General features: G+C 42.5%; 1 protein-coding gene across 2 annotated transcripts in view; it reads right to left on the bottom strand.

The window, feature by feature from the left end:
• The window catches only part of WDR27 (WD repeat domain 27), a 585,895-nt gene that overhangs the window by 273,776 nt on the left and 285,995 nt on the right, over positions 1-26,124 (bottom strand). For both annotated transcript variants that reach the window (XM_075597051.1, XM_075597050.1), the window contains exons 20-22: positions 23,004-23,101; positions 14,556-14,677; positions 5,601-5,698 (exon numbers count right to left, since the gene is read on the bottom strand). In XM_075597051.1, coding sequence (XP_075453166.1) covers positions 5,601-5,698; positions 14,556-14,677; positions 23,004-23,101 — 318 coding nt within the window. The remainder of the gene's footprint in view (positions 1-5,600; positions 5,699-14,555; positions 14,678-23,003; positions 23,102-26,124) is intronic.

Genomic DNA, 26,124 nt, shown 5'->3' with positions numbered 1-26,124 from the left:
AAGGTCGTAAAAAAACTAGAACATGGATCAGTGTGTCATTAAAGCCTAGACCACACTCAATAAATGGTTATTTTATAAGGTATCCATTCATTTATGTTGTATCACCAAAATGCAGCTATAACTTGTACACATTTTTCAGAGTTAACTCTTAATTTATTTGAACTGGCTTCAGTGTCACAATGAAATAAGGATCTCGTGACATGAATACTTCAAATTATACGATTTTTGTGTTTCCTTTTTCATGATTCAAGAAGCCATGCCTGCAGAATGAAAATGGAAGACTACATTAAAAGCCTACTCTTAATAAGATAGAAAAGGGACTGCCTGTAGAACATACAAAACAAAGATACATTCTGATTGTGCTGGCTATCTGGTTCATGCACTCGCTAAGCTACTCATATACTGTATGCAGATGACCCAATCTTATATGCACACAGCCATAGCCTATCCGACCTTGAACACATACTTCAATCTGACTTTTTGAGACTTGAAACTTGGATTTCCCAAAACAAACTGTTTTTAAACACTGACAAGACTGTAACAATGGTATTTGGGACCAAGGCTACATTTTTAAAGCTTCCCATGACTGAGCTCCAGATCAGAACCAACCAATACCACCCTAACTCCTGTTACCAGTTTTAAATACTTGGGCATATGGTTTGACTCCCATTTAACATTCGGGATGCACATTGATACCCTGACATTCAAAACCTATACCAAACAAGGTGTACTTTACAGGAACAAATCCTCCCTAAGTCTGCTGATCAGAAAGCGTATCACACAGCAGATGCTAATGCCAATAATCGACTATGGGGACATAGTATACGGCTCGGCACCCCAAACCCACCTTAGCAAACTTGATACCCTCTAGAATTAAATATGCCGTTTTGCTTGCTAATACAACTACAATACACATCACTGTGAAATGCTCAAACAACTAGATTGGTCATCACTTGAGTCTAGGCACAAAGTTCATCTTTCCTGTTTTGCCTTCAAATACTTTCTAGGCAAGCTACCCATCTATCTGAGCAAGCTCTTCACCCGTACCACATGCAGAACTTATCTGAGATCTGACTCCTAAAGTCTGTTCATGATCCCAAGGTTCAGCAAAGTATCCGGCCGCTCTTCCTTCTCTTACCGTGCGCCTCACAACTGGAAAAATCTACTGGAGAATCTCACAGCCGCCACCAGTCTAAGTTCTTTCAAAACAAAAGCTGTCTCACATTTTAATCTGGTCTGTAATTGTTACACACGCCTTTAATATATATTATCTCTAACTGTGTATGCAATGTCTATATAATGTATACCCTGTTCACTTATGTAACTGTATTTGTAACCATGTATTATTTGTCATCTTTTGCCCAGGACATACTTGAAAATGAGAAGTAACTCTCAGTGTATTACTTCCTGGTAAAACATTTTATAAATAAATACTCATCCAGCCCAGTTGTTTCTATTAGGAACAAATAACGGAGCACAAATACCCTCAGGTAAAATGAAAAGAGAATATACTGTAGTGCAATAATGTATGGTACAAAATAGGATATGAATAAAAAATAGGTATAATCCCACTCACATTTTATCCAAATTAATTAGGCAATTTGAGGGGAAATCCCTCTGCAACCAAACAGCAACACGTCCTCCAAGAGCAGGTAAATGGACCAGATTTTCCTCAAACAAATGAAGAGAGAGAAATAAAGTGCAAACGAGTTTACTATAAAATGCTAAAATGAAAATACACATATACAGCAAGAAAAACAGGCGTTGTGACCACTCTGGGCCTGGATGTAATGCAGGAACCGTCCTGGAATCCATACACTCCAATCCTCTCCTTCCACGCGTGTGCCCGCTACGCCACTTCCGGAAAATGGCCGCCGCTGGCATGATGCACGAAGGTAAGGTGCTGGAAGCAGTAAGTTTGAAGGGGGTTGGTTTCTCCGTGGATGGTGTAGATACCTCAGCCCTTTCTGCGCAAGGGATGCCCTATGTGTTTTGTTCAGGTGAACTTCCTCAGGGTCTAGGATTACCCATCATGTCTCAGTCCTTTTTGTAGTCCACAAGCAATTATGTCACAAGATTTTTTTGGAGGGGGGGGGGAGGTTTAAACAAAACTTTAATATCAATAATTATAAACAACAATCCATGATGAATTGATTGATATCACAAAACGCATAGGGTTGGCGTTTTATTTTGAGGTTTCGCCGGTAGCCCAACTACTGAGGGGAAGTCCTGATCTCTCCGGTTGTCTGAAAATACTGCAGAGGCACAGTAGATCACAAAGCTTGTGACTTTACAGCAGCACCTGCACCAACTGCACTGACTGAGCACACAGCAGTAGACAGACAGACATAAGGCTCCAGATACTACAGGAGTAGGCGCCACACTTCCCTTTAAAAGTGTGAAGGCTTTTATTTATGGACACCATGGGAGTGCAAAACCATATGTGTTTTTTAAACATATTTTTTATTAAAACTGTACTTCTCTATGGGCGTTTTATTGCTCTTTTTCTATCCCCATATGCACTGACGGAAGAGTGGAAAACCTCCCACAGAGAGCAGCACATGCCTGAGATCCCTTGTTCTACTTCAATTTTGTAACTATTTATTTCACTACAGATAAGATTTATCACCATTTGATTATTTTTAGTCTATGGGACTTAATTTTATTATAGGCTGTAAAGTATAGTTATTTATATTTGTTTTTTCACTGTGTTTATATTGGATAATTAGTTTCCTCTTATGGTGTATCCACTTTGTCTTATAATATATAATAGTTATTTTTTATGTTAATAATCTACATTTCGGTCTGTAAATTATAAAATGTCCCTAAATAAATATTTAGACATTCTATTTACAGTAGCTTTAACCTCATATTGGTATACGAACATTAATTCTGATTACATGTATCCATTATCTCTTCTGATCCTGGAGTGAGGTATTGCAACTTTAATATATTTGCATTTCTAATCATTCTCTCTTTAAATTGTAGTACCTGGTATCTGCTATTATTTGTGATTTTTGATAATAAAGTTTTTTTTTAAATAATGACATAATTGCATGTAGACTGAGACACGATGGGTAATCATATCCCAACGAGGAAGTTCACCTGAACGAAACACTTAGGGCACCCCTTGTGCAGAGAGGCCTGAGTTACTGTATCTACACCCAGGGCCGCAGACAGATTTCTCCCAATACATATTAAAAAGCCCCCACTCCCCCAATACATTTTTAAAAGCCCCGCACTCCCCCAATACATTTTAAAAAGCCCTCCACTCCACCAATACATTTTAAAAAGACCCCCAATACAGTTTAAAAAGACCCCCACCCTCCCCAATACATATTAAAAAGACCACCCACCCCCCAATACATATTATTTTAAAAATAAAATGACCTTGTGGATGGTCTGCGAAGGGGCCCATCCGGCCGGCACTGCACGTTGGACCCAACCTCTAGCCAGGCCCGGCTGCCGGTTCTCTCGCGGCCCCGGCTCTCCCTCTGGCTTCTATCCCTCTGTCCCATGCCAAGCTGACGCGCTTCGGCCCTCCCTCCATGCCGTCACACGCTGGATGCTGGGCCAAGCCTATTTCCGGTGCGCTGACGTCACAGAGGCCCGTCAGCTTGGGACAGTGATAGAGAGAGAGCTTGGGCCCGGTCGCGAGAGGACCGGCAGCCGGTCCTACCAGAGGTCGGGGCCAACTTGCGCTCCCGGCCTGCTGGGCCCCCCCAGCCAGCGGCCCGGTACACCTTTACTTTCTGTCCCCCCCTGTCTACACCATCCACGGAGAAACTAACCCCCTTCAAAAACTTCCAGCACCTTACTTTCGTGCATCACGCCAACGGCGGCCATTTTCAAGAAGTGACATCACGGGCACACGCGTGGAAAGTGGTGTGGATAGTATGGATTCCAGGACACTTCCTTCATCGCGTTCAGCCCCAGAGTGCTCACAACACCTGTTTTTACTTGTTGTGTATAAGTGTATTTTTACTTTCAGCATTATATAGTAAACTCTTTTGCACTATTTTTCGCTCTCTTCATTTGTTTGAGGAAAATCTGATCCATTTACCTGCTGTTGGATGACATTTTTGCTGTTTGGTTGCAGAGGAGTCTTCCCCTAAATTGCCTGAATAATTTGGATAAAATTATGAGTGGGATTGTCCCCATTTTTTAATCATATCCAATTTTGTACCATACATTATTGCACTGTATTCCCTTCTTTTCATTTTGCAAACAGGTCAACAGCGAGCGCACATAAAACAGAAAAGAGAATAATGCACAATTAATAGTATGTTAACTTGCTCTAAATGCATTGATCATGAAATCTGAGGTGGTGACATGTGAACTACATGTACAAAAACTAATAATCAACACTCACATGGCCATATGTGAGTGACAAGCACATCTGTTGCAGAATAAAACTGCTCTGGAATGGTATCAACTCCTGTTCCTGATTGAGCACCTTCACGTCAATTCCAGGGTACCCTCAGATAAAAGATGAGATGGAAACAGCATTGTTGACCTGTTTGCATCTATTTCCTGAGGATCCTGGGAAGACCCTCTTTCAGCTGAGCAGCAGCGAGAGTTCGGGCCAGTACTGTATATCTTAAATACGTTCGGTCGCTTACTCTCGTTCACCGTCTGATATACCTGTTCACTTATATTATTTGTGACAGTGTAGCATTCTCTTCAAGGCAGCACCCCAGTTTCTCCACCTATTCACTTCTTTTCATTTTACCTGAGGATATTTGTGCTCCGTTATTTGTTCCTGCTCGTACCCAAAGACACCTGGAAAGTCTTTTTTTTTTTTTTTTTTTTTTTTAGACCTGCACTATCCTGTATGGTTGTAATTTTTACACTTTTATCATAATTGTGTACTGTTTATTTTCCATTTGCTCATTTTTTTATTGAATGGCTTTTGTAAGCCCTGAACAGACTCATCTAGCTTGAAGAAAACATATCAGTCTGGTAATTTTATTGCAGTGTGGTCTGTGTTTTATTTATACTAAAACACAATATACACTTGGCGATATGCTTTCCCAAAAATTGTCCGAATTTTGCACACACGATACTTTAATAAAAAGCCCCCTAAGAGAAATCTGTTTTAAATGTCACTCTTTACCATTATCTATAAGTTTGCTTTACCTGGCCATAACAATGTTAAAATCCTATTTTTACTGTGGTACAGCTACACTGTTCTGAAAAGCTTTGACATGATTCTGGGTCTTTGTTCAATAGTCTTTCAGCTGAATGTGTCTCAGTAAGTAAAGACACGGACTCTGACTTTAAAGTAGCAGAGCCTGGCTCAAGTCAACTGTGACCATGGGCAAGTCACATTATATCCCTGTGCCTCAGGGACAGTGACTCGTGGCTGCAAAATTCGATATACAGCAGCGTGCACTGTACAGAAAAACAACACCTTATTGTTATACAGTACTTTGACTTCCTGAGCTCATCATTTGTCATGCCAACTACTAGATAAACTATATAGTGCAAAATGGTTATAATGAAAAGGGACTAGTCTATTGAATTTCCATCTCTTATTACTGGAAGTTTACAGAAAGGATTTATTTTTGGTTACTTGAATTTATCAGTTCAGTTCTTACCGCAGAGTTCTTACATCCCACAATTTTAGGCCGTCACCAATGGCAGCGGTCACAAATAGATTGTAGGCTTCCGGTGACTGAGTGCTGAATGAAGAGCCCTATATAAACAAAGAAAAATAAGTTGTATTGAGCTCTATAATGTTAAATCTCTCTTTCAAAGGAGCAATCCAAGCAGGCGATTTGTTTTGCAATATTTTTTAACACAGGATTGAAGCAGGACGTCTCCAGAGCTGAGCCCCATTAATTTCAGATAGGGAACCCATGCTTCCCGAGATACTTACAAAACCAAAATAATGGAATATACAGCTCACTGATTTGATTGATTGTTTGTATTAATGAGTGTGTCCATACACGCCTAGTGTGACGTGGGTGCAATTGATGAGCTAATTTTAGTAGACTAACAAAGATTAGAGGGTAGGAGCATATTAGTGCCTCAACTCTCCAACTAGTAGCTCATTTCTCAAAAGCACTCCTGGGCAATTAAAACTTAACCTTTAATGGGTATCTAACTAAAATAAATTCTACACACAATTTAATATTTTTAAACACACAATGTAATTTAAAAAGAGGAGGATGATGGGCAGGCAAGGTTTAAACTCAAGGTGTATAGCACAAATAGAAAGTAGCCTCAGTATTATAAGGGCAAAAATAGGCTAAATAAACACCTAGGGTCACCTATTAATATAGGTCATAGAAGCATTTGTATGTTCAAAACTGCTAATGAAGCCTTATCACTGTTGGCAATCATGAGACTCTATGACCTATATTAATAGGTGACCCTAGGTGTTTATTTAGCCTATTTTTGCCTAGGTTAAGTTTTAATTGCCAAGGAGTGCTTTTGAGAAATGAGCTACTAGTTGGAGAGTTGAGGCACTAATATGCTCCTACCCTCTAATCTTTGTTAGTCTTCCCGAGATACTTCCCTCAGAAGTGGGTGCCGGTATCTCCTGCAAGTTTAAAGCTCACGTGGCCAATAGGAAGCCGCACCAGATGATGTCACGCTTCCTATTGGGAGCTTGTCTGTCCTTCCCTGGGGCTCATCTAGCTACCAGACCCTGGAGCTGTATGTATGTATGTGTAGCCAGGTCACCTGGTTCCCCATTTGACCCCCATCACCTCCGTGGCCAGGATCGATGGCGGGTGCTGCCGGAGGCCAGCGGCAGACCCGACGGCCATGCCGGAGGGTGGGGGCCGAGGAGGGAGTGCACCGGAGTGCAGGAGATCTCTGGCGGCTCTTGCGCAGGGCGCCGCCATGTTGCGCCGGTTCGCGCATGTGCGGTAAGCCCCCGGCGGCCCAACAGAGTCGCGCATGCGCAGAAGGTAGAGCAGAGGCAGGGAGAAGTCGCGCGAGCACGAGAATAGGCAGGGGAAGGTCGAGGCGGCCATTAGATGTTCGCACATGCGCAGGAGAGGCGCGCACGCGGCCCCTATGTGTTTTTAGGCTCCATGGGACTACAACTCCCATGGGGCATAGCGAGACAGGCACCAGGTGCCTCATAGGAGCCAATAGGGCTGCAGGATTACACTGGGCCAGAAAGAGATACATTTCGCGTGCTGAGCCCACGCTAGGCAGTCAGAGCGAGGAGCAGACAAGGGAAGGAGGTAGGGTACAGGAGTCAGGGACTCCCTGTACTAGGCCAGCACCCCCTGGGCCCGAGATAGCTCTGAGTTACCCTATTATAGTGAGTGTTGCCAGGGACTGACCTAGAGTAAGGGACCCTGTCACTCAGGTTTGTCAGTTGGAGTCAGGGAGCTGTGAGGGAAGGAAGGGTGCGGGGAGTGAGTACAGCTCCTGCACCCAGATAGGTACCCACACCCCAGGTAGGCCCCAACCCCCCACTAGGTTAGTGGGTAAATGCTGAGGGAGGCCCAAGATAGGGACGCTGCCCTTAGTGTTAGTGTGCTGTCTTGTCAGGGTCATGGCTGTCAGTACCGTGGGGCCTGACAGGCAGGCACAGTGTTGTGTAGCACGTTGGCTGCACACATCCAGTGGATTATAGCTTGTTGCGGCAGGCGTTGGGACTAGTTTAGTCATAGTCAGGTCCGGCAAGAGCTAGGGGAGTGGGGCAGGTTATTAACCCCTGTAGGCCCTAGGAGTTCCCCCTAAGCCATCAAGGTTGCTGTACTATAAGGACGGCCTATAGTATAGCGCGTGTCATTTAGTGCTGTAGGGACAGGTCCTATGTTAGGGATCCTGTCACAGTAGGGTAGATTAGATAGGGACACAGCGGTTCCTGCTAAGAGGTTCGGATCCAAGTTGGGGTCCTCAGAGACTGTTTCCAGGGTGGGATCGCCCTCGGCGGTCCGCGTGCAAGGAGGCCGGTTGGGGATCAGATGACGTCATCCTACGACTGATCCTTTGCGAAGCCGTTGGAGATCCGAGCACGGGAGTGCTCGGCAGGTACCATACAGTTCTAAGTGCACCAACGGGCCCTTAGTGTAATTGTGGCTGCGCAGTCACCCATTGCCTCTCTCTGCAAGAGTGCGGGACATTGGGTGGGGTTCTTTGGACACTGGGTGGGATCACCTGGTGTTGGGGAAGCGTCCTGCGAGACGTCGCAGTAAGTGTCTCCTCGAGAGAGGGGACACCGGTTATGTTGGTACATGTCATGATATGTTATCTTATGTTCCTAAGTAAATGGTATCAGTTATTATATATCACTGTGTGTGAGTATTGATTATTGTGATTGTCCTGCGAGGAACCACTCCCCCTCTGGTGGGAGCCATCGCAGGTGGAGGCGCTGTACCGAGTAAGTGGTAAGTGGTTGTCCATAGTATTGTAATTGCCCCAGGTTCCCCAATGGCGGAAGCTCAGCCCTCCTGTGAGCCAACAGGTAATGCACCACACACCTGGTAACACTATATGTTTCTCCGCACTCACAGTATAATCTGCGATAGGGTGGGGGAAGACCCGTTACATATGTATGCATGTCTTTATTCATATAGAGCCATCAATGTACATAGCGCTTAACAATAGTAATACATGTGACAATCATATAAAGAACAAATAATACAAATAACAGATCATGGGAATAAGTGCTTCAGACATAAAAATAACATTGTAGAAGAGGAGTCCCTGGTACCGAAGAGCTTACAATCTAATTGGTGGTGAGAACGTACAAAGACAGTAGGAGGGCATTCAGATAAGTACATCTTCAGGGGGCCAAGCTTTATGTATCATGTATAGTATTAGCCACGGTGCTACTCATATGCTTCTTTAAGCAAGTGTGTCTTAAGGTGGGTCTTAAAGGTGGATAGAGGGTGCTAGTCGGGTATTGAGGGGAAGGGCATTCCAGAGGTGCGGGGCAGTCAGTGAGAGAGGTTTAAGGCAGGAGAGGGCTTTAGATACAAAGGGGGTAGAAAGAAGACATCCTTGAGAAGAACGCAAGAGTCGGGATGGTGTATAACAAGAAATTAGAGCTGAGATGTAAGTAGGAACAGAAGAGTGTAAAGAGCTTTAAAAATGAGGAGGAGAATTGAGTGCGAGATGCGATAGGAAGCCAAGAGAGTGAATTCAGCAGGGGAGACGCTGACACCGATTTAGGAAAGAGTAGAGTGATTCTGGTAGCAGCGTTTAGGAAAGATTGTAGGGGAGACAGGTGAGAGGCAGCTACCCCGTTTAAATATGCCTGGTAACCCCTTGCATACCCTGTAAATGTTATGTTTTATTCCTGTGTGTGTAAACTGTAACTAAGTATAAAAATGTGACTGCGCATACATAAAGCATAGCCAAGGTCTCTGGATATGAGGGGCTGAGAAACCCTTTGTGCATCCCGCATATCCGGAGAACTGGCTATTGTTGGGACTGGAGGGGGAGGAGAGGTGCAAGGGACAAGGAGAGAGAGTGGTGGGGGCAGGGATCGGGACTGGGGGCCATCCGCCCAAAAAATGGAGCATTTGGCCATTCCCCCAGACATTGCGACGCAGAGCCCAGCAGGGAATATCCTGCCGGCTGGGGAAGCCGTTGCCGAGCTCCAGCTAGTAGGCGCTGCTCCCATTCGCCGTTCGTTTTTCCTCCAAGCCATTCAACTAGCCTTCACTCTGCATCCAGCCCTGATTGGTCAATGCAGGTGAGCCCCCGTGCCCTGATTGGTTCCCATGCAGCATCCACGCTGTGATTGGTCACCACCCATCTACCATGATTTCATATGACAGCAGGAATTTATGTAAGGGGAACCTGATCAGCGTTCTGAGTTTCCGTCTGATATTAGCGTGGAGGTGAACCAAGCAATGTGCTCCAAGGCTGTGCCGGAGATAGCTGAAAATGAGGCTGGGAACCTAACCGAGCGGGAAATTCAAAAGTGCTTCTGTGCAGCAGGAACGGTGAGTTGGCGGAAAAGCAGAGAGCAGGACTTTTTAAATGTGGAATTTGAAAGTGCTCAGCCGCGAAATGCACCAGAGATGTCTGCACGGTCTCTTCCTGCACAGAAGTGGAAGCAAGCCTTTGGTAAGCCTTAATTCCGGTGTAAAGTTCTGGTCTTCCGTGACACTAGTAATAAACTACTTACAGCAGGACATATCTGGATCAATAAGATCCTTAGCCTATTTAAAAGTGACATTAACTTAAGTTAACACCAGTTATTCATAACGCAATATTCACTAAAGCAAATAATATGACATTAACCTGATTTTACTTCCATTAAAAAAAAAGCACAGCTTCATTTTTAACAGCTATTGTTCCTAATGATTAGCAAATAATCCTAAATGATATTCATCCCATAGTCACTAAACTCAGTTGCGGTAAACAGCGGGAAATAATGTATTGTTTATACCTAACTATGGCGTTACTACCATTGAGACCCTGAAGTTGGGCTTTTGAGAGGGAAAGAGAGAGAGAGCCTAGTGAATCTAGGCATCTGCGGGATATGTGGAATGTCCTAATACTAAACTTTAATGCATTTTACTTTAACTAAATGATTTATACGTTCCATTAATAGTTTTTTGACGAAAGGAAAACAGGCTTGACTTTATTTTCTAAACCACAGTTGATTCTGTGCCTTCACTTGAGCCCCAAATGATTTAATGTGTCCACAGCCTTGACAGTATTCTGTGCTTACCTAGGCCAAAATCACTCCGCTGACTGAGCAAAAGAATGGAACATCAGAAGCAGCCGGACTGCACACGTGTTGTAAGTAATACTTGAGCATCTCAACACAGCTAAGTGTTTTACCATATCACGTTGTACTTAAGTATATACTTACATATTCTTAGAACTGTTGAAATAATCCCAATCCAATAAGAATTTGAATTCAAAACAGAAATGAGAACAATGTTCCTTTTTGTGTATAATATTTCATTAAAAATACTGCACATTATTGACCATCTCAGCCTACTGAGGACCCAACAAGGATGTAGCTGGATATACAAATGCACAGTGTGTGTGATTAACCCTTTCCCACTAATTCAAATAATTTAAAATTACAGTAAATGTAGGCTTACAAAAGGATTTACTTAGAATACTGTATATTGAAATATGCAAGATAAAAAAAATTAAATTGTCTAGAAAGGCAATTAATTTTTTTTATAGAAAAAAATGTATGTTAATATTATGGGGGAATGCATAGAAATATGAGAGCAAACAGTGAAATATAGAGGAGCATAGTTTGAACAATGAAGCTTGTCAGGGCAGAGGACTTAAACTGAGGATATAAGACCAGTATTCAATCTGTTGTGAAGCCACTTCATCCTGTCCAGAAAAAACTTGTAGTCCCATTTATTTGAATGGAGCTGGACTCTTCTCAAACACTAGGAACTGGCTATTGTACATAACATATTAGATAGGAGCCTAAAAGAGAGAGAGGCTCCTACTAAATATAGTGAGAAGTGGGGTTATAAACAGTTAACAATGTATTTATTTGCATTCAAGTGGATGGAAGTCAAGGCATTGTGCTAAACTGCTTCTCACCAAAGCATGGGGGGTGAATATCGATATTAGAAATGGCCAAATAAAGCGCCTGCTCATTTAAATGCTAACTACCCAAAGGGACGAACATCATGAGAAGCAAAAGATTTGGGGTTCTATGTATCAAGGCAATTTGGAAGCAAATCTGTGCTTCTTAAAGTCAATGTATCAAGGTACAATTTTGCTTTACTTTACTTTTACTTTAAAATACGCTGCCACGAATGCAGTCACAGGTGGACGGTGTGAGGCTCGGCTGCATCGATTGGAGATATGCTTGTATACCCCTTGGAGATATGCTGCTCTTGCTGGCTGGATTCACTCTGCTCCACCCGCTGGCATGGCTCTTTGTTCTACTATCATGGTCATCACCTTGACAATGGAGGATGCTTGCAGTTGACTCAGCTAGTGCATGGCATATCTATGTGCGTGTGCTTGGTGAGTTCCCCTGAACGTCAGCGTGGCAAAACAATGGCTAGTCGTCATTAGTAGTTGGTGCACATACGCAGTACATTGGAGTACTTGTTTACCTTTTCTTCAGCATTGGAGTGGTTCTTTTATGATGCATGGATAATGGCCTCACCAATGGAGGCAGCCACGCCTCAACCCAACCACCTGTGACTGCATTCGTAGCAGCGTATTTTAATCTGGATCAGACGGCAGCTCCAGCAGCAGCCCCTCTTCAGTAGCAGGTGGTTGATACACAGAGAGAAACTGATCGGAGGACAGTGACGTTGGATTTGTCCAGAGCAAGTGCAGTATAAACAGTGCTGTTGCTTTTGGACATTTTCCCTTAGCGTTTTCTTATTTTCGGCGAATTTAGTATTGCTAGCTAAAAATAATCCAATGTTCCCAGCAATCAAAAAAGAAGGGAATATGCTAAAAAAGGTTTAATGAGCAAAAAAAAAAAAAAAAAACACACAAATCCTAATGTTATGTAAGTAAAAAAGACAAAACCACAATGCATCCAAACAAAATAATAATGGGAGAAAAACAGGGGAAGGAAAAGGGATAGGGTGAGACAAAAATATAAAAGTGACAGTTAGCTGATCTCATGTGGCTGTATCAGTGTATTTGGGCCACAGGGTATAGGGAAGTACCTTTTGGTCTTCTGGACTTTAAGGAATGGGCCTGATGACGGGGTCATTACCCCGAAACATTGCCCCCCTATTCTCCCTTTTTCCTTCCTCCTCCCCCATGTGGTGTTTCCTTGTCTCTCTCTCCTGTGTTTTTCCCTGTCACCTTGAGTGTATTGATCACTGTTAGTGCCAGTTTGCTGCTCACCTGTATGACATTGTTCCAGCATTATGTTCTTGTGCTTTCATGATTAAATATTTCTATTTTGGCATATTCCTATTTTTTTAAATATTTTTGTATGGTCAGTGAGTGCTGTGAGCCCCCCCCCCCCCCCTTCCTTATCCTGGAATCTATAAATTATGTTTCTTGATTGGTAATATGTGCGCATTGGGCAATTCCCTTCCTTTTTTATTATTCATTTTACAGAACTTTATTGTTGGAGAAGACCTTTCAACATTGATTTTGTGTGTCCCACTGATTAGGGGTAATTCTTTAACTATGTATACTAGTATACTTAATAGAGTTAAAATAAGTGCACTTTCCACTCAAATTTAGCAAAGTGAACAAGCACAGGTTCGCACATCTCTAGCCATTATCTCTAAGCTACTGCTTCTGAAACACTACGGGGGATATTGTATGAGTGAAAAAGGGTTATAGGGCCGTTTTCGGTGAAAATTCCCCATTCCCCATTTAAATCAATGAGGAAATCTATAAAGAAAACAGAGCAAATGTATATATACTGAATATATATATATATATATATATATATATATATATATATATATGTAAATATAACTGTATGCTCATCTGCATGTCTAAGGCAGGTCTGCAACCCCGCCCTTCACGATTATCACCCAGCACACAGCACTTCCACTGCAGCAAGGGATTCTGGGAAATTACATGCAAATGAGCACGTAGTGCCACTTTTTGCTTCAAAAACCATTTTTAACATGGTTCCCTATAGGCTTAGACATGCAGATGAGCATACAGTTATATTTACATATTTGCATATTTGCTTTGCAATGGAGGGTTTTTGTCACTTTTTTTACTCACCATAACTTAACTCAGTATTATGGTATACCCCATCCCTTAGCTTCTTTTCATACCCAGTCAATCAACCCCACACTGATGAGACCCATTAAGGTCGAAACAGCTGTCTGTGGGTGGTTTTCTGGGTATGCACCTTAACCCTGGCTGTGCTCAAAGCTGTGACCATGCAGCAAGCTTAAGCCTATAGGGAACCATGTTAAAAATGGTTTTTGAAGCAAAAAGTGGCACTACGTGCTCATTTGCATGTCATTTCCCAGAATCCCTTGCTGCAGTGGAAGTGCTGTGTGCTGGGTGATAATCGTGAAGGGCGGGGTTGCAGACCTGCCTTAGACATGCAGATGAGCATACAGTTATATTTACATATTTGCTTTGCAATGGAGGGTTTTTGTCACTTTTTTTACTCACCATAACTTAACTCAGTATTATGGTATACCCCATCCCTTAGCTTCTTTGCATACCCAGTCAATCAACCCCACACTGATGAGACCCATTAAGGTCGAAACAGCTGTCTGTGGGTGGTTTTCTGGGTATGCACCTTAACCCTGGCTGTGCTCAAAGCTGTGACCATGCAGCAAGCTTAAGCGAGGGAAAGAGGAAGCTAGGGAAAGAGGAAGTGAAGGGAAGAGGAGGAGGAGGAGGAGGAGGAGGAGGAGGAGAGGCAGAGAGCAAAGATGCTCATTTTTTTAAAAACAAGCTAAGCAAATTATGGCACGTTCACACATCTCTATATTCTATCTCTAATAGAGCTTCATAAAAATTGTAAGATCAATAGTAAAAGAAAACTAAAATAAAAACTTTAATACATACAGTAATAAAATGTAATTATAACTATTTTTCAGTGGCTCTCTTTTTTTTAACAAAAACTATGCGTTCTTTGTGAAGAACAGTTTGCATCTTAGCAGAACAAAGTTTTTAGAACTTTTTCTTACCTTATTTTGGCAGATTTGGTGGATTGCTCTTGAATGGGCATCTGGAATCACTGCCATACTGCAGCCTACATTTAGATCAAAAACCTCTAACGCACGGTTACTTCCAGCTACAAGTACAATATCTAAAGCATTCATGTTAAGGTTGAAAGGAAGTACATTTCCCTTTTTTTCTGAAAATATATGAAAAGATTTTCACAGCATGATACCGGAAATAACCAAATTACATGAAATCTTAGGACGGTGATTTACAGTAAATCAATCTGATTAGAATTCCAACATATCATCATGTACAGTTGTGATAATTAGTTTCCTACATGTCAGTAGCTAGAAAGGAGTTAGGGTAGTTAATTAGAGTAGATAGTTTGTCCATTATTTTTCCCACCTTGTAAAGAAGAACTGGGCGACGTAGTTCCCTTTCTAAGGCCAAGGTCACGGTGGCGGCATCGCTACGTGCGCACGCTTGCGTCCGCACGCACTTCAAGGACTCTTACCTGATTGTCTAAGGTAGTTCCTCAAGTGCCACAGAATAAATGGATAGTGGACAAAACTCTACGAAAAGAGATATAGATGATCTGTATGGCAACATTAAAGCGTTCCTACTGCAGGTGCTCCAAGAAATCAAAAGGGGCACCTCATCTCTGGAGATTGGCCATTTTAGAAACTAAAGTGGCCGAATCTATAAAAGCACAAGCCAAGACGGATCAGCCCCTCACACAATTACAGTCTCAAATAGAGGACATAACAGAGAGACAAGAAGACACAGAAAAAAGGGACCGGAGGAACAACCTAAGAATAAGGGGTATCCCTGAGACAATTGTGGAACTAAAGGAGTTCGTTTGAAGATGGCGTACATCAATCCTCATGGATAAAACCGAAGAAGCTCTCTCCCTTGACAGATGTCACAGGGCCCTGAGGACCAAACCCCCTGTGAGTCAGCATTCTAGAGACGTAATCATAAGACTCCATTATTATAAAATAAAGGAGGTCTGTTATGCTGTGGTGAGAGGCCGCAACGACCTGGCCTTTGAAAATATCCCACTACAAATCTACCAGGACTTGGCTGAAGTGACACTCTCCAAGCGGCGTGGCCTGAATGTGGTCACATTGATACTGCGGGAGAGGAGAATCTGGTACCACTGGGCATACCCATTCCAGCTCTAGGTAATAAAGAATGGGTCACCCAACACCATCAACGTCCCGGCGGACGGACCTGCATTCCTGCGCTAACTAGGCTTCCCATCGACACTAACATCAGTGGACTTGGAGGTACCAGAGGGTCCACAGCCGGAATGGTCATCCCCAAAAGCTAGGAGAGAACCGTGGAGACAAGACTGAAGTAGATGTAAGTACCTACCAGAAGGCGCAGCTCCAGACAACACGGTACAGAAGTCTCCTCCAACGTAAATCCTGGATTATTGATAAAGTCTCTAACATCCTAAAGACCTTGTTGCAAAGCTCCTGATTACAGAGGTCAATCCATCTCTAACCAGTCAAGAAAGTAAGTGAGGAAAATAAGAGTCTGCAAAGTTCCTGAGGATTGCCAGCCCTACCTGTACCACGCTGTGAAACTCCAAGTGGATAGAGGGCCTGATCGCTTGTAGTGTTAGGAGCTGGATGGCGGGTCTGGCTGACACCGGATGGGAATACCAGAAACGTAGGGCCGGAGGGGCCTTCTCCCGCCAACATGGCATGGGAGGGGTGGAACCGGGGAGATTGGGGACAGACAGAAAATCCATGCATAAGCACTCTAATCCAGAAAAGAAAAATACATTTACAAAATGTTTCTTGAACATGGGTTGACAGCAAGGACAAGCAAAACAAAATTGACAAACACAATTAAAAACAACCGGGGATAAGTCTAACTGAAAAATGGAACACTCTACCTCAGTCCAATAAATGAAAGGTATGAGCAAAATACCAGTGGTGTTAATAAAGGGAAAATAACCCTAAGACCCACAGTGGGATCACAAATGATCCCACCTAGAGTAATGACCGGCCGGTCTATACAATAACACACTGGAAAGGACAGCGGAAGGGATGTTGCTCAAACATACATCATAAGAGCTAAGTTATATGTAATAGAAACATGTACACAGCCCTAATGCTTGGAACATGAATATAAATGACACAGTGTGTAGGTATAGTTAAACCCCTAAGGCAATGGCCTGCACATGAAGATACTGTACTGTACATGTATTGCTAAAGCAAAATACCTCCCAATACAATATGCATGAGTGCAAATTGAGCCAGTAGGAAAACCATGCGCATGTCACACAAGGTAAAGTGAAAGAGATGTAAGAGTAGCGCTATCCTTCTAAGAGGAAAAAATGATGCAACCCCACTTGAAGCTCAAATTCAAAAGCTAACAGAAATGTATAGGGGGAAGATAAATAACTAGAGTGCAGATGTACTGAGCAGGGTCCACTCCCAGTATCTGGCAGAGTAGCAATAGGAAACGGAGGAGAAGGTAACATGAGGCAGCCAATGTATAAATACAGAGTCCATATCACCAGAGTAATGTCTGCTCATCCGTCCATTGAGCCATTTCCTCCTGGCTCAATTTGCACTCATGCATATTGTATTGGGAGGTATTTTGCTTTAGCAATACATGTATCTTCATGTTCAGGCCATTGCCTTAAGGGTTTAACTGTACCTACACACTGTGTCATTTATATTCATGTTCCGAGCATTAGGGCTGTGTAAATGTTTCTATTACATATAAGTTAGCTCTTATGATGTATGTTTGAGCAACATAAGGTCATTACTCTGGGTGGGATCATTTGGGATCCCATTGTGGGTCTTAGGGTTATTTTCCCTTTATTAACACCACTGGTATTTTGCTCGTAACTTTCATTTATTTGACTGATACAAGAACAGGAAAGGGGAGGGACACTCCCACTTGTGATGCTAACCAGGAGCAGACAATTACTTTGTACGTAATAAATCAATAAATATCTTCATTGCATAAGACAGTTCATGAGACCCAAGAATCCGAATAGTCCACCAATAAACACACTCCCATGTATATAACCACTAGCCAGATAGGTAGATCTTATGTGGTAGTCTGGGTGCTGTGTGGGACTGATCACATAAATGAAGTAATAAATTACTCACTGCTGACCTTGAGGATATCCTGGTCCTGTCAAGCGTGCTCCTACCGAAAGGTAAATGTAGAAAAAGCAGGAAAAACGGCGGTGCATCTGCTGCTGCTGAAGAAGAATTGGAACCAGCAAAACTGCAAACTGCAAAGAACTAGGTGCAAAAATTTATTAGTGGCATAATAAAAACAGCCAGAAGGACACTCTAACGCGTTTCACGTGGTATCCCACGCTTTATCAAAGAGGAAATATCACTAAATGATCGCATAGTTAAATACCCACAATTCCCTGTCCAATCCTATGACGTTACGTTATTCAAGCCAATCGGAAGCTTGGGATGCGTCACACCCCTGTAGCTGATGTGAAGCACGTAAGCTTTGAAACATAGCCAGCTCATTCACAGAGTGATTGCAGGGGAGGTAATGTATCCTCCCTGCTATGACGCGACGGCCCATCTGGCCAATGATGTGCCTTATGGGGCGGGGATTCCAAAAAGTAAACAAAGAGCTGTTAGTAAATTTACACGGAGGAAAGGAAATGGTGGGTATATCAATAAAACATACAACTTGCTGGGTCACCGCTATAATACCACATTGGTCAGTCCAGTAATAATTTGGTATTGTAATTTCTAAGGTAGCAATGACCCACATAATGATATAAAAAAGGTTAAAAACCACTCTCAACACTATAGTGGAAATTTTTTAAAAAAACACACAAAAAGCTTTTATAATTACCCTCACAAAACACCAAAAAATATATACACAGTTAAAAACCTTTATGTGGTATTGACCACATTATTATACAATTCATGCTTTAACTTTTTAATAAGTTGAATAATTTTCAGATGAACATTGTGTCTATAACAGGAAATAGTAGTATGGAGAGCACAATTGTATTAGAAAATCAAAGTGATTAAACAATGTGATTGAACAGATCATCCATGGAATCAATGTAAACCAGGAATATGCAATAAAGCTGTTCAAATGAGAGCTATTAATGAACAATGATTAACTAACCAGAGAAATCCTATAATAAGATGAAATAAATAATTCTCTGTATTTGATGAGACAAAGTCTCTTAGTATATAAGTATATAAAAAGATGATTAAGCACTTAATGCAAACTGTTTACAAAAAATGATGTAATTCCCAGTCTACATTGAGTCCCTGGGGAGCCCTTGTATTGAACTGAAACATCCAGTACATTTCTCGTTTATTTAAAACTTTTAATCTGTCACCACCTCGTTTAACTATGCGATCGTTTAGTGATATTTCCTCTTTGATAAAGCGTGGGATACCACGTGAAACGCGTTAGAGTGTCCTTTTGGCTGTTTTTATTATGCCACTAATAAATTTTTGCACCTAGTTCTTTGCAGTTTGCAGTTTTGTTGGTTCCAATTCTTCTTCAGCAGCAGCAGATGCACCGCCATTTATTTGACTCAGGTAGAGTGTTCCATTTTTCAGTTAGACTTATCCCCGGTTGTTTTTAATTGTGTTTGTCAATTTTGTTTTGCTTGTCCTTGCGGACAACCCATGTTCAAGAAACTTTATGTAAATTTATTTTTCTTTTCTGGATCAGAGTGTTTATGCAGGGATTTTCTGTTGATATATATATATATATATATATATATATATATATATATAACAACAGAAAATCCCTGCATAAGCACTCTGATCCAGAAAAGAAAAATATATATATATATATTACCTATTGGGAGCTATGTTAATGTTTTTTTTTTTTTACCTTTCTTTTATTGGTTTTTCAAAAATATTGCATACAAGTATCACATTGGTACCATAAAGTATACTGTGGGACAGACAACACCTATACGAACATGGGAAAGGGTAGACAGGAGAGAATTGGGGAAGGAGGAAGGGAGGGAATGACGGGGGGGGAGGGTAAGGTAGAGGAGGTAACTCCATTATTGTTCTTCTCTGGTCCTATACCGCTACTTCGGGCTCAAACCTATCTTTGTCCGTGAGGCACCCGGCATTGAGGTAGGGGGGCGCTCATTCTCCCTCGGTCTTCCCGCGGCTCTGTGTTAGTGTCGTCCCTCTATTGTATGTTAATGGTTTTGAAGCAAAAGGTGGCACTGAGTGCCCATTTGCATGTCATTTCCCAGAATCCCTTGCTGCAGTGGAAGTGCTGTGTGCTGGGTGATAATGGTGAAAGGCGGGGTTGCAGACCTGTCTAAGACATGCAAACTAGCATACAGTAATATTTCCATTTGCTATATGCTTTGCTGTGGAGGGTTTTTGTCACTTTTTTATCCACCATAACTTAAATATATATATATATAGTGTATAATGGTGATGCATAGAATGGAAACGCCAGCATGCGTTCCCCAATCATTCCAGTAAGGTCACAATAAGAAAATATACACAAATCACCATTGAAACAATTACAATAAAAATGTAAATGAGATAAAAATAATCCATTGTATATAATGTGATTTGAGAAATCATTCCCATAGGTATAGTTCTAGTCAAAACAACTATCATAATCACTGTAAGATATATACAGTATATACTCTAATAATCAATACATAAATAATAATCATTATACTGTGCAAATAAACAAAATTCTAAATAGTTTCAAATGAAAACGATATTAGGAACTCAGTATTATGGCCATGTCGCAAACTCTAGAGTTTTAAAAGCTGTAATCACATAAAAAGTTAAACATTCTACAGTGTCTTAAATACAGTAGTATGAGAACATATTGAAATTCAAATATTAGAGAGTACTAATGTTCATTAAACTCCGTCATAGTGACTATGACAATAATCAATGTTAGTCACGTATCTCTGCATAGTAATCGGCCCAAACATCCTTAAAGATCATTTGACATGTACATAAGGCCAATCACATAACAGAATGACAATCAAAAAACAAATATGATGGCAAATATATATCTAATAAGAGTAAAAATGTAGCTTATCGCTATGCAGTGAAAACCATCTTTTTAGGTAGTCACATAGTAACATCTCAAGGTGCACTGTATAATTGTGTGTATACTTCAGACATGCATGTTACATTCAATAAGCAACATAATGAATACTTCAGCTATCACATTGATGATCCCTCAGTCTCTTGGGCCTCTAGTATTTTCTCTAACCTCCTTCTTTGGTCTTTTACCAATGGATCGATCCCAGTACCCACAAAGATAGCAACTATTTAGGTCTTCATTAGCTCTACTTTAATCTGGCCTCTTTCACGACGTCCTCTCTTCGTAGCAATTCTACTATCAACGTTGTAATAACTGTATCACTATATTGGTGACTTGAAGTGAGCTAACAGACATCTGCTAAAGTCAACTACAGTAGTGATAGGGCTGCCCATATCAATTTTACAGGAGTAGATACAGTACACAGATAATTTCCAACTTTCATGACACTCTGTAGAGCTACAGTACTAAACAAAACAATGTATTATGTGCTTAACATAACTATTTACAAATTGTGATGTCTGTATACTCATGAATACAAAAAAAAAGCTGTGTGTGCTGTGCACGCGCATAGTAAGTGAAACTTCTTTGACTTTTGTCACAGAAATTGTGTTTGTGATGTTTTAATTAAAAATCAAAATACTATTTCTTTGACAAAAATGCAAATAAATTTGGACTTAGAATGTGCGTGCTCGGCACACATCCCCTGTATTAGCTATTTGCACTAAGCGTGAATTCCTCGTGCGTGTGACTGTGTGTGTGCGTGTGACTGTGTGTGTGTGCATGTGACTGTGTGTATGTGCGTGTGACTGTGTGTGTGTGCGTGTGACTGTGACTGTGTGTGTGTGCGTGTGACTGTGTGTGTGCGCGTGTGACTGTGTGTGTGCGCGTGTGACTGTGTAGTGTGCGCGTGTGACTGTGTGTGTGTGCGTGTGTGATGTACAGTATGCGCACCCATCCTGCACCTTGCATATGCCCCTGCACCTCGCATCACCCCCCTGCACCTCGCATCACCCCCTGCACCTCGCATCACCCCCTGCACCTCGCATCACCCCCCTGCACCTCGCATCACCCCCCTGCACCTCGCATCAACCCCCTGCACCTCACATCATCTCCCTGCACCTCACATCACCTTACATCATCTCCCTGCACCTCACATCATCTCCCTGCACCTCACATCACCCCCCCTGCACCTCACATCACCCCCCTTCACCCCCCTGCACCTCACATCACCTCCCTGCACCTTACATCACCCCCCTGCACCTCACATCACCTCCCTGCACCTTACATCACCCCCCTGCACCTCACACCACCTCCCTGCACCTCACATCACCCCCTCCACCTCACATCACCCCCCTGCACCTCACACCACCTCCCTGCACCTCACATCACCCCCCTCCACCTCACATCACCCCCCTGCACCTCACACCACCTCCCTGCACCTCACATCACCCCCCTCCACCTCACATCACCCCCCCCACCTCACATCACCCCCCCTGCATCTCACATCACCCCCCTTCACCTCCTCACATCACCCCCCTTCACCTCCTCACATCACCCCCCTTCACCTCCTCACATCACCCCCCTTCACCTCCTCACATCACCCCCCTTCACCTCCTCACATCACCCCCCTTCACCTCCTCACATCACCCCCCCTTCACCTCCTCACATCATCCCCCCTTCACCTCCTCACATCACCCCCCCTTCACCTCCTCACATCACCCCCCTTCACCTCCGATCACCCCCTGCACCTCCCCTCACCCCCTGCACCTCCGATCACCCCCTGCACCTGCGAGCACGGCGGCAGAGCAGTGTGGTAGGAGGAGGGATGGGCACAGGTTGTGTTGCCCCGCAGTGCCGGGGATCAGGGCAGGGAGGACGGCACATACGGCGAGGAGGCCCATGTGAGTGTGACGGAGGCCCATGTGAGTGTGACGGCCCCCCCCCCCCCCGGGGAAGAACACCATGATACCGGTGGGGGGGTATGGGGGGAGGAATAGAGGGGGTAATTGGGGGGAGAGGGGTGGGGGAAGGTTGAGACGCGGCCGCACCTGGCCCGCCGTATGCGTGGGAAGCGGCGCGCTCAAACCCCCCCGCTTCCCACTTTACCCGAGCAGGAGCCAGGAGTCACTGGCGCCATCGCGCATGCGCGGCACTAGGCAGCGGGCGGGGAACGGCGGCCGTTATGAGCGGCACCGGCGGCTATCGCCGCCGCCGCCGCATCTGATTTGTGGAGCGGGTGTGATGTCAGTGTTGGGGTCGGGCTGAGCCAGAACACAGCCCGGCCTCAACTGCCAGCACTGACGTCACATCCGTTTCATTTCTGTCTCCACCATCCTTTTTTGCCCCATCACGAATGAGGTGCCACTAAGGAAGTTTCACTTCAAAAAGCTTTTTAAGGATACAGGAATAAAAGTCATTCACAGCTGAAAGTCCAGTAATCTCCAGTGTTGAGTCCATTTGAAACTTCTGAATTGGTTTACACATGCTCCTTTGCCTGTATCTGCAATACATAAAACAGAAGCAAGGGAATAAATTTCAGTTTATACTACAATCACCAGTAACAACAACACATTGGTATAACAACATAAATTCTATTTCAGAGTTTCAAAACAGAACAGTAATATTAATTAGCACTTTAATAAAACAGAGCAGTTATTTTAAAGATGAAATCCTCCAGCAATTGACCTTTTTTTTTTTACATCACTAGAGGACTCTTTTCTTACAGAGTTAATAATAAATAAAAATGTTCACTTTCTTGTGTACCACTTCAGATGTCTGCCTGTATACTTTCAGCTGACCCTCGTGGAATGCAAATGCCTATCAAACCCCCCTCTAATTTATGATGGTAACAGTTATTGAGGTTAAAAAAGTATATATATATATGTCTCCAACGAGTTTAACGATACCATATTTATAGTATGTTGACCAAGAGGACGGAAAGAAAAAAAAATATTTCCCCACTATATTTTTACTAGCCGGCAATCTCTGGTTTAATAGTCTGCCAGTGTTTTAATCTGAGTTCATAATGCAATTCTCCATTTAATGTGAAAGCAAAGAACAGTGGAAAGACAATGTTTAAGGTCCCATGTGGACCTTTCATCAGCTGATTAAAGGTCCATATGGGAACTGAAAGATTATCTTTCCACTGTTCTTGGCTGTCACATATCTACTTTGTATATCTGTCCTAGAGGAGACCTTTACTTTGAAGAAATTGTTTGTCTATATTGTGTTATTGTCTATGTTGTGTTGTATTGTGTTGGCTGCACAAGCAGGATTCTCCTCGCCTGAAACTGTTTCCCCGCATTTTGGAACTGTACTAGTGTTTTAATTTGATCATCATTTCCCTGTAGACCCTTCTTTTCTCAGAAATATTTAAGAAGCCACTTTTAAATGGACCTACTGTACCTGCTTTCAGTTTCCACAGGCAGTAAATTCCAGATTTTCACTGCCATTACTGCGGGAAACCATGGGGTATATGTATCAACATAAAGAAAGTGCAAATATAAGTTTGTTTTGACGCACTGCTCCATTTTCTGCCTGTGTTTGCGTTAAATGTTTGAAAGTGTTCATTACATGTGAAGCAAATGGTTGTCAAGAAAAGTTTAAGCCACCTCAGACCTAGTGCATTTTTTTTAATGCAAATACAAGATACAGTACAAACGTGACACACAAGGAGGCAGAGCTTGCTACATGTCAGTATAATCTGTATTTCATGTAACTCCTCCTATTGACACTCCCCAAATTGCAAACTGACACACGTGAGGAAAAACGTGGAAACAAGACCTTGATGCATTGAAGTAAAGAGACACAAGTTTAAAATGATGCCGGCTGAGACCGACAGATTAGAAAGGAACTAGAAAGATAGCTAAAATTCTATTTCCAAAGCAATAAAGACAATGCAACAGCACCTTCATCTCTGTGGGAAGCTCACAAAGCCATACTATGGGGGAAACAAATAAGCATCGCTACAAGCAGGAAACTGGGATTGCAGAAAATACAGTCTGTGAGGTCGACAGACTGGAGAGAATCCATAAAAATAATATTTCCAGCAAGGTCCTAAAGGACCTCATCAAGGCAAGAGGTGAACTAAACCTATATCTTTCTCAAGAGGCGGAGCAGTCCAGAAAATTCTTTGGGGATCTACAGTAACAAGCCAAAATCCCACCTAGTGGCTAGCCTCAAAGCTAAACGTCCCCATCAGAGAATTCACACCATCAGTTTAAAATCAAGGACTACAATTTCCAATCCCAAATTGAAATCCAAAGAATTTCATACTTTAAATACAATTATAAAAACCGGTTCTTAACTGTTAAAGTGATATTATACACCGTTACCTAAAATCAGGTAACCTTCTGAAATGAGCTAAAACTGATTGCAAAGTTCTCAATAGGACCACTTCCCAAGATTCAATATTATTTACTATTAAAAATGTAAAAATTGTTGATGTTTCAAAGAGAGTTCGATAGATGGATAGGTGGAAGCTAACAGGATATAAAATATTTTGTTTGATGATCAGCTTAGATCATTTTCAGAAGCCAGATGGGGAGTTGTGGCACTGCACATAAATTAAACACTTTACACATTCCCATAAAGCAAAAGAAAAAAAAACATTTTGTGTCAGAATATTGTCTTTCTCAATTTAAATTCCATAGGCCATTATCTTTCTGCCATTTACAAAATACTTTTAGAAAAAGAAACCTTAACAAAACCAAAATATACACTAGTATGGGAAAAGGAGCTAAGAGAGCAATTTGTTTGAAGAATGGACAAAAAATTTGGATTTTTCTTTTTAGCATGTTCTTGTATAGCCCTGATAGTTTTTACGTAGCGCTTTACAGAGACATTTTGCAGGCACAGATCCCTGTCCTGTGGAGCTTACAATCTATTTTTTTGTTCCTGAGGCACAGGGAGATAAAGTGACTTGCCCAAGGTCACAAGGTGCCGACACCGGGAACTGAACCAGCTTCTCCTGATCCAAACTCAGTGCCAGTCAGTGTCTTTACTATCTAGTATCTAGTTAATCCTCTATTTCCATCAGACTTCAAGAAAACATGTATACAATTATGTTTAACTGGTATTATACCTCATATAAACCGCACAAGATACAAGATATTTTAAAATGTTTCTGATTTTTGCAGGAGAGTATGTGGAGGTAAAGGGACAATGTTACATATATGGTGGGATTGCCAGCACATCAGGCATTTCTGGAATCGTGTCCTAAATACCGTATATTCCGGCGTATAAGACAACTTTTTAAACCAGGAAAATCTTCTCAAAAGTCGGGGGTCGTCTTATACGCCGGGTATTGTCTTATACGCCGACTGGGGGGCGCAGCCTGTGCGGCGAAACCTGGGGGCAGAGCAGTGGCAGGCAGAAGCTCCGTGCTGCTGCTGTTTCCCTGTGCTTGCAGAGGGGGCAGGGCGTCCCTCTGCACACAGACACAAGCCCTCCTCTTCCTGTCTTTACTCCTCCAGTGTTCAGCAGCGTGGGGAGCCGAGCATGCAGTACAGTAGTACTTTCACG

This window comes from Ascaphus truei, chromosome 4 (genome assembly GCF_040206685.1).
Source record: "Ascaphus truei isolate aAscTru1 chromosome 4, aAscTru1.hap1, whole genome shotgun sequence".
Classification (NCBI taxonomy): domain Eukaryota; kingdom Metazoa; phylum Chordata; class Amphibia; order Anura; family Ascaphidae; genus Ascaphus; species Ascaphus truei.
This window is presented reverse-complemented; position numbering and strand designations above follow the sequence as displayed.